The sequence below is a fragment of the Mesoplodon bidens genome (genome assembly GCF_964165515.1).
Source record: "Mesoplodon bidens genome assembly, chromosome: 2".
Lineage (NCBI taxonomy): Eukaryota > Metazoa > Chordata > Mammalia > Artiodactyla > Ziphiidae > Mesoplodon > Mesoplodon bidens.
This window is the reverse complement of record NC_138177.1, coordinates 111,691,355-111,704,557: the sequence shown is the minus strand read 5'-3', so window position 1 is coordinate 111,704,557 and position 13,203 is coordinate 111,691,355. Positions and strand designations below refer to the sequence as shown.

The window sequence follows — 13,203 nt, the reverse complement described above, 5'->3', positions numbered from 1 at the left end:
AGGTATGAACTAAATCTATGCATGAAGTGATCTTAATCTGAAGTCATTCTCATAAACATTTCTTGAATAACTAGCCCCTATATCTCCTTCACTGCTTTTAAGAAAGTGGGAAATCCCTTTTGGAGACCAGATAGCTGGTAGAGATGTGATCTGAATTTTTCACTAAGTGTATGTTAAGAGACAATACATTTTTAAAAAGTAGTAGTAGTTCCATATATTATGATAAAAATTAATTTAATTTATTTGGGAAAAAATACCCTCTTCCTTGCTTGACAAGGGTAAATCCCCACCACGGTGGAGTTTGGTTGTTAAAATGAGTGACCACTGCTGTAGTATAATGTCCACATGTCATGTGTGTACAATCAACAATTAGCACAAGTAGTAACAAGGTGTCCAAATGACTGTTTCCAGTTTATCCCACTGACTTTACCGATAGTTTCATATCATGCTGAGAAGAAGACCACAGGAAAATAAGCCAAGAAATGTCCACTGCAAGAGGTCTTTTTGTTGATTTAAGTGTAATCTTTACATGGCTTAACAGTTCTCCAGCTTTGAGTGCCTAAATTGTTATTGCAACCAATTTCAGTTTTGTGCAGACCATGAATTAACAAATGTCTTCTAACCCAAGAATCACTTTTAAGACAAACCCATATTTGATGATAAACTTATATCTTCAAATGCATGGCTTTAAACACCATTGTTTTGCACACTCTGAAATGTGATTTTTTTCCATCCCAACATTGTGATGTCATAAATTAAAAGACTAATACAGAATTTCACCATCACTGCTCTATTACACTAATGCCCAGTAGCTGACTCTGGTCTATTCTTCATCATCCAAGTTTATTTAAAGGAATTTTGAAACTTCAGTTCTATTCAGACAGCTCATAGCCAGTCCTCTTTCCCACTCCACAATCAGTATTTTTGGAAGTGTTGGTCCAAGCCATTTGGGATCCCTCTTCATTGTCACTAGATACAGAGACCTGAAACTTGATTATCTTCAGCAGGAGAATTTTAGTTAATAAGTATCAAGTGGTCATCGCTTCCATTCCTGTAATAGAAAGGAAGACAAGGAAAGAGAAAAGAACAATGGCTTAAAAATCTTTAAGATGGAACAGGAATACATACTCTATCATGTATGCATACATAGGTTATTGACATGCTGAGTGTGACATTTAAGAGGAAGAAAACTTAAGAAGGACAATTTACATTATTGGGGGTTTGACTAGATGCTTTTGGTAATTTTGAGGAGCTGTCTACCCTCCATCTCCCTTTGACAATGCTTCTCAATGGCTAGAACCGCAGATTTGCCTCCTTGTGGTAGAGAAGGAGAAAGGTTAACTCTGCATCTGCTCAACCAAGCACATCTCTCCCAAGAACCAGATCACATTGGAACTAGAAGAGGTTGCAGAGGCTACCTGTTCCACTCTGATGACACTGGAGGAACCAAGAGGTTTAGGAAAGGTCAGGGGACACATTCAGTAATTGGCAGGGTCCAAAACGAAAACCCAGGTGTTCTGACCATCAGGCTAGGGGCTCAGTCAACTATTCAAGGGAGAATCAGTCTGTGGGAGATTGAATCTGTGGTGGTTGCTGGACTACTTGGTTGAAAAAGAGCAACCCGGCCACGCTCCAGAGTAGGTGGAGCTGTGATAGCTGGGTTGTATGTCATGGGCACTGGAGAGGGGCCCAGACACCAAGTCTTATGATGCCCTTAATTCCCCAGGTTCCCTCAGTGAGGTCTGTCTCCAATACATACTCTCCATTCATAGCTTTCCTCAGTTTTATTCCATTCTTAGGTTCCCGGCTGTTGAACACATCCAGGTGTATTTAATTTTTGGTGATTTCAAAGCCATCACTTGTTCCAAGGCCCCAGTACAACCCATTTCCTTCATCAGGCCCTATGACCCTCACTGACTCTCTGCAGGGTCCATCCAGACTGCCCTAGGTTCCAGGCTTTGATCTGATTATTCAGCTAAAACTGATCTAGCTGACTTCACCCATGACCACCTTCAGCCACTTCTGTTTTTATTTTTGATATCCTCTGTTTTCAAAACTTTCAGCATCTTAGTTCTTCACCTGATTTCCTTTGGTGGACTCTTCTGTTCCATTTAATCCTTTCATTCCTCACGATGGGCAGACCTGCCTCCGCACCAGGCACCCTCTCTACAACCCTTAGCATGTCTTAGGGAAGACTGTCTGCTGATGTTGCTCTGTTCTTCTCACCACTCAGGTCCGATCTTATCACTCAGTCTTCCAAGTTCACTCCTTAAGTCTTTCACTCATTCCATATGGCTGCAAAGAAATCATTTAACAACCTCCCAGGGCTTTTTGTGGTATAAACTGAGGCCCAAAAATCAAACACCAAAACCTATCCATTACTTTCTAGAATTCACAACTACATTCTCAAATCCTTTTTTTTTTCTTTACAGTTAACTACATATTAGAAAAGCAACTTTGAGAGACTTTCCTTATAATACAAGGTGCCTCCTAGGAGGCAGCTGCCTATTACAAAAAGTAATTTCCCTTTATCCTTGCTTCCATGGCAACACTTTAATGCTCTGAGAGGATAAACTGTAATTGTAAAAACTTAACTCTTCTCAGAAGACCTCATTTCATATTTACCAGACATTCTTTGGAAATGCTCCAACATACCATTTCAAATCCCAAGTTGCAGTATGACTTGATTAACGGAAAATACATCCTGTGATTTTAAGTAGCAGTTATGTTCTCCCATCTTCCTTCAGGAATCTGGTTTAGAGAATCCTTCTCGAAACACATGAGTAGGGGGCACCTGCAGTTAACAACCCCTACTCCTGACTTCAGACGAAAACAAACATGGGCATAATTAAGAAAATTATCCTCATCTGACCCCCTTTCTAGTCCCCAAGCCACTATGTGGAGGCTTTGCCACTGAGGTCCAGACTATTTTTGTAAGTGCACTGATGAATGGCGAGCAAACAGCAGGTGATCAGCTCATTTGTGTTTGCAGCCAAGGACACTTACTGCTTCCACTCAAGTAAGTTTCCTGCTCTGCTCAAGGAAGGTTATTTGTACTACAGATTGCGAAAAGGGGAAAACACCTTTGACATTCCCAGAGCGCCACCTCTAAAAAGAAGGGCTTTGACCTCTTCCTTTGGCCAGCTCACCCTCTCGACTTCAGGGACATGGTTCATGCCTTCTCAAAACAGTCTCATAATATTCCCAAGAGATTTCAACCATGTCATGTACCTTTCTACCTTGTTTTATAAGAAACAATTCATTTCTAAAGTCAATTACAGTGGGAGGAAAGCAAGAAGGGATGCATTATTTCCCCCAGTCAGCTGATTCCTGAGTGTAGCATTTGAACTGGGAGGACTCTTTGTTAAGGCAGCAGGGCGCCTCATCCCCGGAGCACAGAGACCCGACTGAACACAGTACTGACCTCCTCAGACAGCAGATGCAGGACAGGAAGGCTGATGACTCTTTCTGACACTTCTCTTTGCTACCACACTCCTTCAGGAATTCCTGAAGATCCGTGGCAGGAAACCCATTCTGTTGGTATTTCTTTAAAAAATACACAGTGTTGTTACCTTAGTTATACTGAGAGAAATTGCTTCTTGTCAACAAACCAAATCCATCTCTGCTAAAATAAAACTCTCCTACGTTGCTAGCACAGATCCAAGAACTGACATTAACAATGATCAGTCATCAATCAATCTATCAGTCCCTTGAAAGCCAAGCCAGGGTCACCATGGCTTCAACAGAGAGCCATGGGAACAGACAGCTATCCAGAGGAAAACTCCAGAAATCAAGCTATGGTGGGGCAGGGGAGGGGTGTGTTAATTAAAGGAGTGAAGGAAATAGAAGTCTAAAGCTTTCATGTTAATTGCAAGACCAGGTAAGACCTCTTCTTCCCCACACTGCCCATATAGAGTCTGGCTGGGAAGTAATCCCTATTTCCTTTACTTTTGTAGAAGTTGGTCACTTAGTGAGGTAGAAGGCAGTAGGTCCCTCCAAGCAGACATAAAGACCCTGAGAGACCCCTCCCCTCACACTTAGTGAGGTCATCCACCAGGTCACTGAGGCTTGGCGCACTCACGGGGACATGGCCGCATCAAGGACAGGCTCCCACGGTGAGCAGGGCACTGCTCATCTCCCCACGGTCAGCCCCGCTGTGGAGCCAACCACCCATTCCTACAGGAACACTCATCTCCTTGCGCACAAAGTGCTCAGAAGTATTTCCAATGGACTGGCTTCTTCTGAGATAGTCTGAGAAGGGTTCAAGAAGAGGACAACACCCCAAGACACGGACATGGCACCCCTGGTTGCTCAGATGCTGGCCCCGAAAGAGGATTTTCTGAGTATGACCATCTGCTGCGGAGACACCACTGCCCCCGAGGCAGCAGAGCTTCCTTCACGCTACAGATAAGTTAAATGGACCTAGTCTGAAAGGACACACAACCCACCGGGTGGCTTAGGAAGGCAGGAAGCTAAACAGCCACAAAAGCCTTAGCTTTCAAAATGTAAAGGAAACCTGCACCACATGAGCGGCATTCAGTGTGTGAGGTATGCCAATATCTGGACACTTGTCAGGATGACGGTCACCCCTTATCACTGAAACTTACTACTCAAAGTCTAAGTTCTGGGACAGGCAGGTACACCTGTCAGTGCCAAGACCGACAGCCCAACTACTTGATTTACCAAACTCAGCCCATCTTTACCCATTTCCTTTCTCTTTCCCACCACACCTCCAAACCAATCCACTGGGCAGCAGGGACAATGTCCTAAATGCATATTTAAATTAACCTCCAGCATCTAAAAAGTTTCTTTTCTACAAAACCTCAAAATCTAAGTAAAACTACAGTATTTCAAGTAAGTAAAATATTATAGTATTTTCCCATGTTCTGATCTATACAGAATTTGCAATAGTTTTTTGGCAGGAAATTAATAACTGCTTACCTTAATGGTGTCATAAGAATCTGTAATAATTGCAATGAAAAGGCTGAGAATCATATATATGAAAAGACTGATGAAGGAATATAAATACAGGCGACTGAACAGCCACACCAAGAGGCTCTTCTGCTGGATGTGAGCAAAGGTCGCATACATGTCATCACCGTTGACCAGAGAAAACAAACACTCAGCAACTGTGTTCAGATTTTCAAACTGTGCAGGGGAGACCAAAAGTAGCTTTTGAGACATATTAGCCAAAGAAGCAGAGAAGTATCTAGTTAGCTGGTTTTGTTGAAGATGTTGCTGCCATTGTTATTAACATTCACTTTAGGGAATCTGGAATACCACGCGTAGGAAAGCGTTACTCAAAACTTTCCTCCACACTCACAAAGACCATCTCTTGACACTTACCTCAGTTTTTTTCCTTTCTACTTTTTATATATTTGTGGTCATATCATCTAACAACTTTGGATCCAGATTCTTCTTTCTTTTCTATTTAACATAGTCTTATGTTATTCATACTTAGCATTTGTTAGATAATGGAACCACTCCTTGGAAATGTCAAATTTAACTATTTCCCTGTCACTGGACATGCCAATCATGTTTGCTATTATAAAGAACAATGCAATGCACGTTTCTTAGCATAATGTTTTTTTCCTATTACTGGGTCTAAGCAATTAACTTTTTTTTTTTTTTTTTTTGGCTGCGTTGGGTCTTCGTTGATGCACGCAGGCTTTCTCCAGTTGCAGGCTTTCCTGAATCAGCTGCTCCTTTAACCCCATTCTGTCTGAGGGAAGAACAGATGCCCGCAGGTGACCTACACGCAGAGGTAGGGTCAAATCCAAAGCTGAACCCCGGGAGCTGTGCGAACATAGAAGAGAAAGGGAAATCTCTCCCAGCAGCCTCAGGAGCAGTGAATTAAATCTCCACAATCAACTTGATGTACCCTGCATCTGTGGAATACCTGAATAGACAACGAATCATCCCAAATTGAGGAGGTGTACTTTGGGAGCAATGATATATATATGTATTTCCCATTTTCTCTTTTTTGAGTGTGTATGTGTATGCTTCTGTGTGTGATTTTGTCTGTATAGCTTTGCTTTTACCATTTGTCCTAGGGTTCTGTCTGTCCATTTGTTTTATTTCTTTCTTTTATTACTTAAAAATTTTTTTCTTAATAATTATTTTTTATTTTAATCACTTTATTTTATTTTACTTTGTTTAATTTAATTTAATTTAATCTTCTTTCTTGCTTGCTTTTTTTCCTCCCTTTTATTCTGAACCGTGTGGAGGACTGGCTCTTGGTGCTCCAGCCAGGCGTCAAGGCTGTGCCACTGAGGTGGAAGAGCCAAGTTCAGGACACTGGTCCATCAGAGACCTCCCAGCCCCACATAATATCAAACAGCAAAAGCTCTCCCAGAGATCTCCATCTCAACGCCAAGACCCAGCTCCACACAACGACCAGCAAGCTACAGTGCAGGACACCCTATGCCAAACAACTAGCAAGACAGGAACACAACCCCACCCATTAGCAGAGAGCCTGCTTAAAATCATAATAAGGCCACAGACAGCCCAAAACACACCACCAGACGTGGACCTGCCCAACAGAAAGACAAGATCCAGCCTCATCCACCAGAACACAGGCACTAGTCCCCTCCACAAGGAAGCCTACACAACCCACTGAACAAACCTTAGCCACTGGGGACAGACACCAAAAACAACAGGAAATACAAACCTGCAGCCTGAGAAAAGGAGACGCCAAACACAGTAAGTTAAGCAAAATGAGAAGACAGAGAAACACACAGCAGATGAAGGAGCAAGGCAAAAACCCACCAGACCTAACAAATGAAGAGGAAATAAGCAGTCTACCTGAAAAGGAATTCAGAATAATGATAGTAAAGATGATCCAAAATCTTGGAAACAGAATGGAGAAAATACAAGAAACGTTTAACAAGGACCTAGAAGAATAAAGAGCAAACAAACAGGGATGACCAATACAATAAATGAAATTAAAAATTCTCTAGAAGGGATCAATAGAATAATAACTGAGGCAGAAGAACGGATACGTGACCTGGAAGATAGAATAGTGGAAATAACTGCTGCAGAGCAGAATAAAGAACAAAGAATGAAAAGAATTGAGGACAGTCTCAGAGACCTCTGGGACAACATTAAATGCACCAACATTCAAATTATAGGGGTCCCAGAAGAAGAAGAGAAAAAGAAAGGGACTGAGAAAATATTTGAAGAGATTATAGTGGGAAACTTCCCTAATATGGGAAAGGAAATAGTTAATCAAGTCCAGGAAGAACAGAGAGTCCCATACAGGATAAATCCAAGGATAACCACACCAAGAGACATACTAATCAAACTATCAAAAATTAAATACAAAGAACAAATATTAAAAGCAGCAAGGGAAAAACAACAAATAACACACAAGGGAATCCCCATAAGGTTAACAGCTGATCTTTCAGCAGAAACTCTGCAAGCCAGAAGGGAGTCACAGGACATATTTAAAGCTATGAAGGAGAAAAACCTACAACCAAGATTACTCTACCCAGCAAGGATCTCATTCAGATCTGACGGAGAAATTGAAACCTTTACAGACAAGCAAAAGATAACAGAATTCAGCACCACCAAACAGCTTTACAAAAAATGCTAAAGGAACTTCTCTAGGCAGGAAACACAAGAGAAGGAAAAGACCTACAATAATAAACCCAAAACACTTATGAAAATGGAATAGGAACATATATATCAATAATTACCTTAAATGTAAATGGATTAAATGCTCCAACAAAAAGACGAAGATTGGCTAAATGGATACAAAAACAAGACCCATATATATGCTGTCTACAAGAGACCCACTTCAGACCTAGGGACACATATAGACTGAAAGTGAGGGGATGGAAAAAGATATTCCATGCAAATGGAAATCAAAAGAAGGCTGGGGCTTCCCTGGTGGCGCAGTGGTTGAGAGTCCGCCTGCCGATGCAGGGGACACGGGTTCATGCCCCGGTCCGCGAAGATCCCACATGCCATGGAGCGGCTGGGCCCACAAACCATGGCCGCTGAGCCTGCACGTCCGGAGCCTGTGCTCCGCAACGGGAGAGGCCACAGCAGTGAGAGGCCCGCGTACCGCAAAAAAAAAAAAAAAAAAAAAAAAAAAAAAGAAGGCTGGAGTAGCAATTCTCATATCAGACAAAACAGACTTTAAAACAAAGACTATTACAAGAGATAGAGAAGGACACTAAATAGTAATCAAGGGATCAATCCAAGAAGAAGATATAACAATTGTAAATATTTATGGACCCAACATAGGAGCAACTCAATACATAAGGCAAATACTAACAGCCATAAAAGGAGAAATCAACAGTAACACATTCATAGTAGGGGACTTTAACACCCCACTTTCATCAATGGACAGATCATCCAAAATGAAAATAATAAGGAAACACAAGCTTTAAATGATACATTAAACAAGATGGACTTAATTGATATTTATAGGACATTCCATCCAAAAACAACAGAATACACATTCTTCTCAAGTGCTCATGGAACATTCTCCAGGATAGATCATATCTCAGGTGACAAATCAAGCCTTGGTAAATTTAAGAAAATTGAAATCATATCAAGTATCTTTTCCAACCACAACGCTATGAGACTAGATATCAATTACAGGAAAAAATCTGTAAAAAACAAAAACACATGGAGGCTAAACAACACACTACTTAATAACCAAGAGTTCACTGAAAAAATCAAAGAGGAAATCAAAAAATACCTAGAAGCATATGACAATGAAAACACAAGGACCCAAAACCTATGGGATGCAGCAAAAGCAGTTCTAAGAGGGAAATTTATAGCAATACAATCCCACCTTAAGAAACATGAAACATCACAGATAAACAACCTAACCTAACCTTACACCTAAAGCAATTAGAGAAAGAAGGACAAAAAGACCCTAAAGTTAGCAGAAGGAAAGAAATCATAAAGATCAGATCACAAATAAATGAAAAAGAAATGAAGGAAATGACAGCAAAGATCAATAAAACTAAAAGCTGGTTCTGGGCTTCCCTGGTGGCGCAGTGGTTGAGAGTCCGCCTGCCGACGCAGGGGACATGGGTTCGTGCCCCGGTCCGGGAAGATCCCACATGCCGCGGAGCGGCTAGGCCCGAGAGCCATGGCCGCTGAGCCTGCACGTCCAGAGCCTGTGCTCCGCAACGGGAGAGGCCACAACAGGGAGAGGCCGGCGTACCGCAAAAAAAAAAAAAAAAAAAAAAAAAAAAAGCTGGTTCTTCAAGAAGATAAACAAAATTGATAAACCATTAGCCAGACTCATCAAGAAAAAAAGGGAGAAGACTGAACTCAATAGAATTAGAAATGAAAAAGGAGAAGTAACAACTGACACTGCAGAAATACAAAGGATCATAAGAGATCACTACAAGCAACTGTGTGCCAATAAAATGGACAACCTGAAAGAAATGGAAAAATTTTTAGAAATGCACAACCTTCCAAGACTGAACAAGGAAGAAATAGAAAATACGAACAGACCAATCACAAGCACTGAAATTGAAACTGTGATAAAAAATCTTCCAAAAAACAAAAGCCAAGGACCAGATGGCTTCACAGGTGAATTCTATCAAACATTTAGAGAAGAGCTAACATCTATCCTTCTCAAACTCTTCCAAAATATAGCAGAGGGAGGAACACTCCCAAACTCATTCTACGAGGCCACCATCACCTTGATACTAAAACCAGACAAGAATGTCACAAAGAAAGAAAACTACAGGCCAATATCACTGATGAACATAGATGCAAAAATCCTCAAAAATACTAGCAAACAGAATCCAACAGCACATTAAAAGGATCATACACCATGATCAAGTGGGGTTTATTCCAGGAATGTAAGGATTCTTCAATATATGCAAATCAATCAACGTGATACACCACATTAACAAATTGAAGGAGAAAAACCATATGATCATCTCAAGAGATGCAGAGAAAGCTTTCGACAAAATTCAACACCCATTTATGATAAAAACCCTGCAGAAAGTAGGCATAGAGGGAACTTTCCTCAACATAATAAAGGCCATATATGACAAACCCACAGCCAACATCGTCCTCAATGGTGAAAAACTGAAAGCATTTCCACTAAGATCAGGAACAAGACAAGGTTGCCCACTCTCATCACTCTTATTCAACATAGTTTTGGAAGTTTTAGCCACAGCAATCAGAGAAGAAAAGGAAATAAAAGGAATCCAAATCAGAAAAGAAGAAGTAAAGCTGTCACTGTTTGCAGATGACATGATACTATATAGAGAGAATCCTAAAGATGCTACCAGAAAACTACTGGAGCTAATCAGTGAATTTGGTAAAGTAGCAGGATACAAAATTAATGCACAGAAATCTCTGGCATTCCTATACACTAATGATGAAAAATCTGAAAGTGAAATTAAGAAAACACTCCCATTTACGACTGCAACAAAAAGAATAAAACATCTAGGAATAAACCTACCTAAGGAAAAAAAAGACCTGTATGAAGAAAATTATAAGACACTGATGAAAGAAATTAATGATGATACAAATAGATAGAGAGATATACCATGTTCTTGGATTGGAAGAATCAACATTGTGAAAATGACTCTACTACCCAAAGCAATCTACAGATTCAATGCAATCCCTATCAAACTACCACTGGCATTTTTCACAGAACTAGAACAAAAAATTTCACAATTTCTATGGAAACACAAAAGACCCCGAATAGCCAACACAATCTTGAGAAAGGAAAACGGAGCTGGAGGAATCAGGCTCCCTGACTTCAGACTATACTACAAAGCTACAGTAATCAAGACAGTATGGTACTGGCACAGAAACAGAAATATAGATCAATGGAACCGGATAGAAAGCCCAGAAATAAACCCATGCACCTATGGTCACCTTATCTTTGATAAAGGAGGCAAGAATATACAGTGGAGACTAAGATCAGGAACAAGACAAGGTTGCCCACTCTCACCACTCTTATTCAACCTAGTTTTGGAAGTTTTAGCCACAGCAATCAGAGAAGAAAAGGAAATAAAAGGAATCCAAATCGGAAAAGAAGAAGTAAAGCTGTCACTGTTTGCAGATGACATGATACTATACATAGAGAATCCTAAAGATGCTACCAGAAAACTACTAGAGTTAATCAATGAATTTGGTAAAGTTGCAGGATACAAAATTAATGCACAGAAATCTCTGGCATTCCTATATACTAATGATGAAAAATCTGAAAGTGAAATCAAGGAAACACTCCCATTTACCATTGCAACAAAAAGAATAAAATATCTAGGAATAAACCTACCTAAGGAGACAAAAGACCTGTATGCAGAAAATTATAAGACCCTGATGAAAGAAATTAAAGATGATACAAATAGATGGAGAGATGTACCATGTTCTTGGATTGGAAGAATCAACATTGTGAAAATGACTCTACTACCCAAAGCAATCTACAGATTCAATGCAATCCCTATCAAACTACCACTGGCATTTTTCACAGAACTAGAACAAAAAATTTCAAAATTTGTTTGGAAAAACAAAAGACCCCGAATAGCCAAAGCAATCTTGAGAACGAAAAATGGAGCTGGAGGAATCAGGCTCCCTGACTTCAGACTATACTACAAAGCTACAGTAATCAAGACAGTATGGTACTGGCACAAAAACAGAAAGATAGATCAATGGAACAGGATAGAAAGCCCAGAGTTAAACCCACGGACATATGGTCACCTTATCTTTGATAAAGGAGGCAGGAATGTACAGTGGAGAAAGGACAGTCTCTTCAATAAGTGGTGCTGGGAAAACTGGATAGGGACATGTAAAAGTATGAGATTAGATCACTCCCTAACACCATACACAAAAATAAGCTCAAAATGGATTAAAGACCTAAATGTAAGGCCAGACACTATAAAACTCTTAGAGGAAAACATAGGCAGAACACTCTATGACATAAATCACAGCAAGATCCTTTTTGACCCACCTCCTAGAGAAATGGAAATAAAGACAAAAATAAACACATGGGACCTAATGAAACTTCAAAGCTTTTGCACAGCAAAGGAAACCATAAACAAGACCAAAAGACAACCCTCAGAATGGGAGAAAATATTTGCAAATGAAGCAACTGACAAAGGATTAATCTCCAAAATTTATAAGCAGCTTATGCAGCTCAATAACAAAAAAACAAACAACCCAATCCAAAAATGGGCAGAAGACCTAAATAGACATTTCTCCAAAGAAGATATACAGACTGCCAACAAACACATGAAAGGATGCTCAACATCTTTACTCATTAGAGAAATGCAAATCAAAACTACAATGAGATATCATCTCACACCAGTCAGAATGGCCATCATCAAAAAATCTAGAAACAATAAATGCTGGAGAGGGTGTGGAAAAAAGGGAACCCTCTTGCACTGCTGGTGGGAATGTGAATTGGTACAGCCACTATGGAGAACGGTATGGAGGTTCCTTAAAAAACTACAAATAGAACTACCATATGACCCAGCAATCCCACTACTGGGCATATACCCTGAGAAAACCATAATTCAAAAAGAGACATGTACCAAAATATTCATAGCAGCCCTATTTACAATAGCCCGGAGATGGAAACAACCTAAGTGTCCATCATCGGATGAATGGATAAAGAAGATGTGGCACATATATACAATGGAATATTACTCAGCCATAAAAAGAAATGAAATTGAGCTATTTGTAATGAGGTGGATAGACCTAGAGTCAGTCATACAGAGTGAAGTAAGTCAGAAAGAGAAAGACAAATACTGTATGCTAACACATATATATGGAATTTAAGAAAAAAAAATGTCATGAAGAACATAGGGGTAAGACAGGAATAAAGACACAGACCTACTAGAGAATGGACTTGAGGATATGGGGAGGGGGAAGGGTAAGCTGTGACAAAGTGAAAGAGCGGCATGGACATATATACACTACCAAACGTAAGGTAGATAGCTAGTGGGAAGCAGCCGCATAGCACAGGGAGATCAGCTCGGTGCTTTGTGACCGCCTGGAGGGGTGGGATAGGGAGGGTGGGAGGGAGACGCAAAAGGGAGGGGATATGGAAACATATGTATATGTATAACTGATTAAATTTGTTATAAAGCAAAAAATTTAAAAAAATAAATTAAAAAAAAAAAAGAATATACAGTGGAGAAAAGACAGCCTCTTCAATAAGTGGTGCTGGGAAAACTGGACAGCTACATGTAAAAGAATGAAATTAGAACA

The 13,203-nt window shown here is 40.2% G+C and overlaps 1 protein-coding gene across 5 annotated transcripts in view; it reads right to left on the bottom strand.

Moving 5' to 3' along the window:
• Positions 1 to 217: 217 nt before the first annotated feature.
• MCOLN2 (mucolipin TRP cation channel 2) overlaps positions 218 to 13,203 on the bottom strand; it is a 67,936-nt gene continuing 54,950 nt past the window's right edge. For all 5 annotated transcript variants that reach the window (XM_081217059.1, XM_081217063.1, XM_081217061.1 and 2 more), the window contains 3 exons: positions 4,942 to 5,148; positions 3,425 to 3,546; positions 218 to 1,051 (listed from right to left, as the gene is read on the bottom strand). In XM_081217059.1, coding sequence (XP_081073185.1) covers positions 1,015 to 1,051; positions 3,425 to 3,546; positions 4,942 to 5,148 — 366 coding nt within the window. In that variant the 3' untranslated portion in view covers positions 218 to 1,014. The remainder of the gene's footprint in view (positions 1,052 to 3,424; positions 3,547 to 4,941; positions 5,149 to 13,203) is intronic.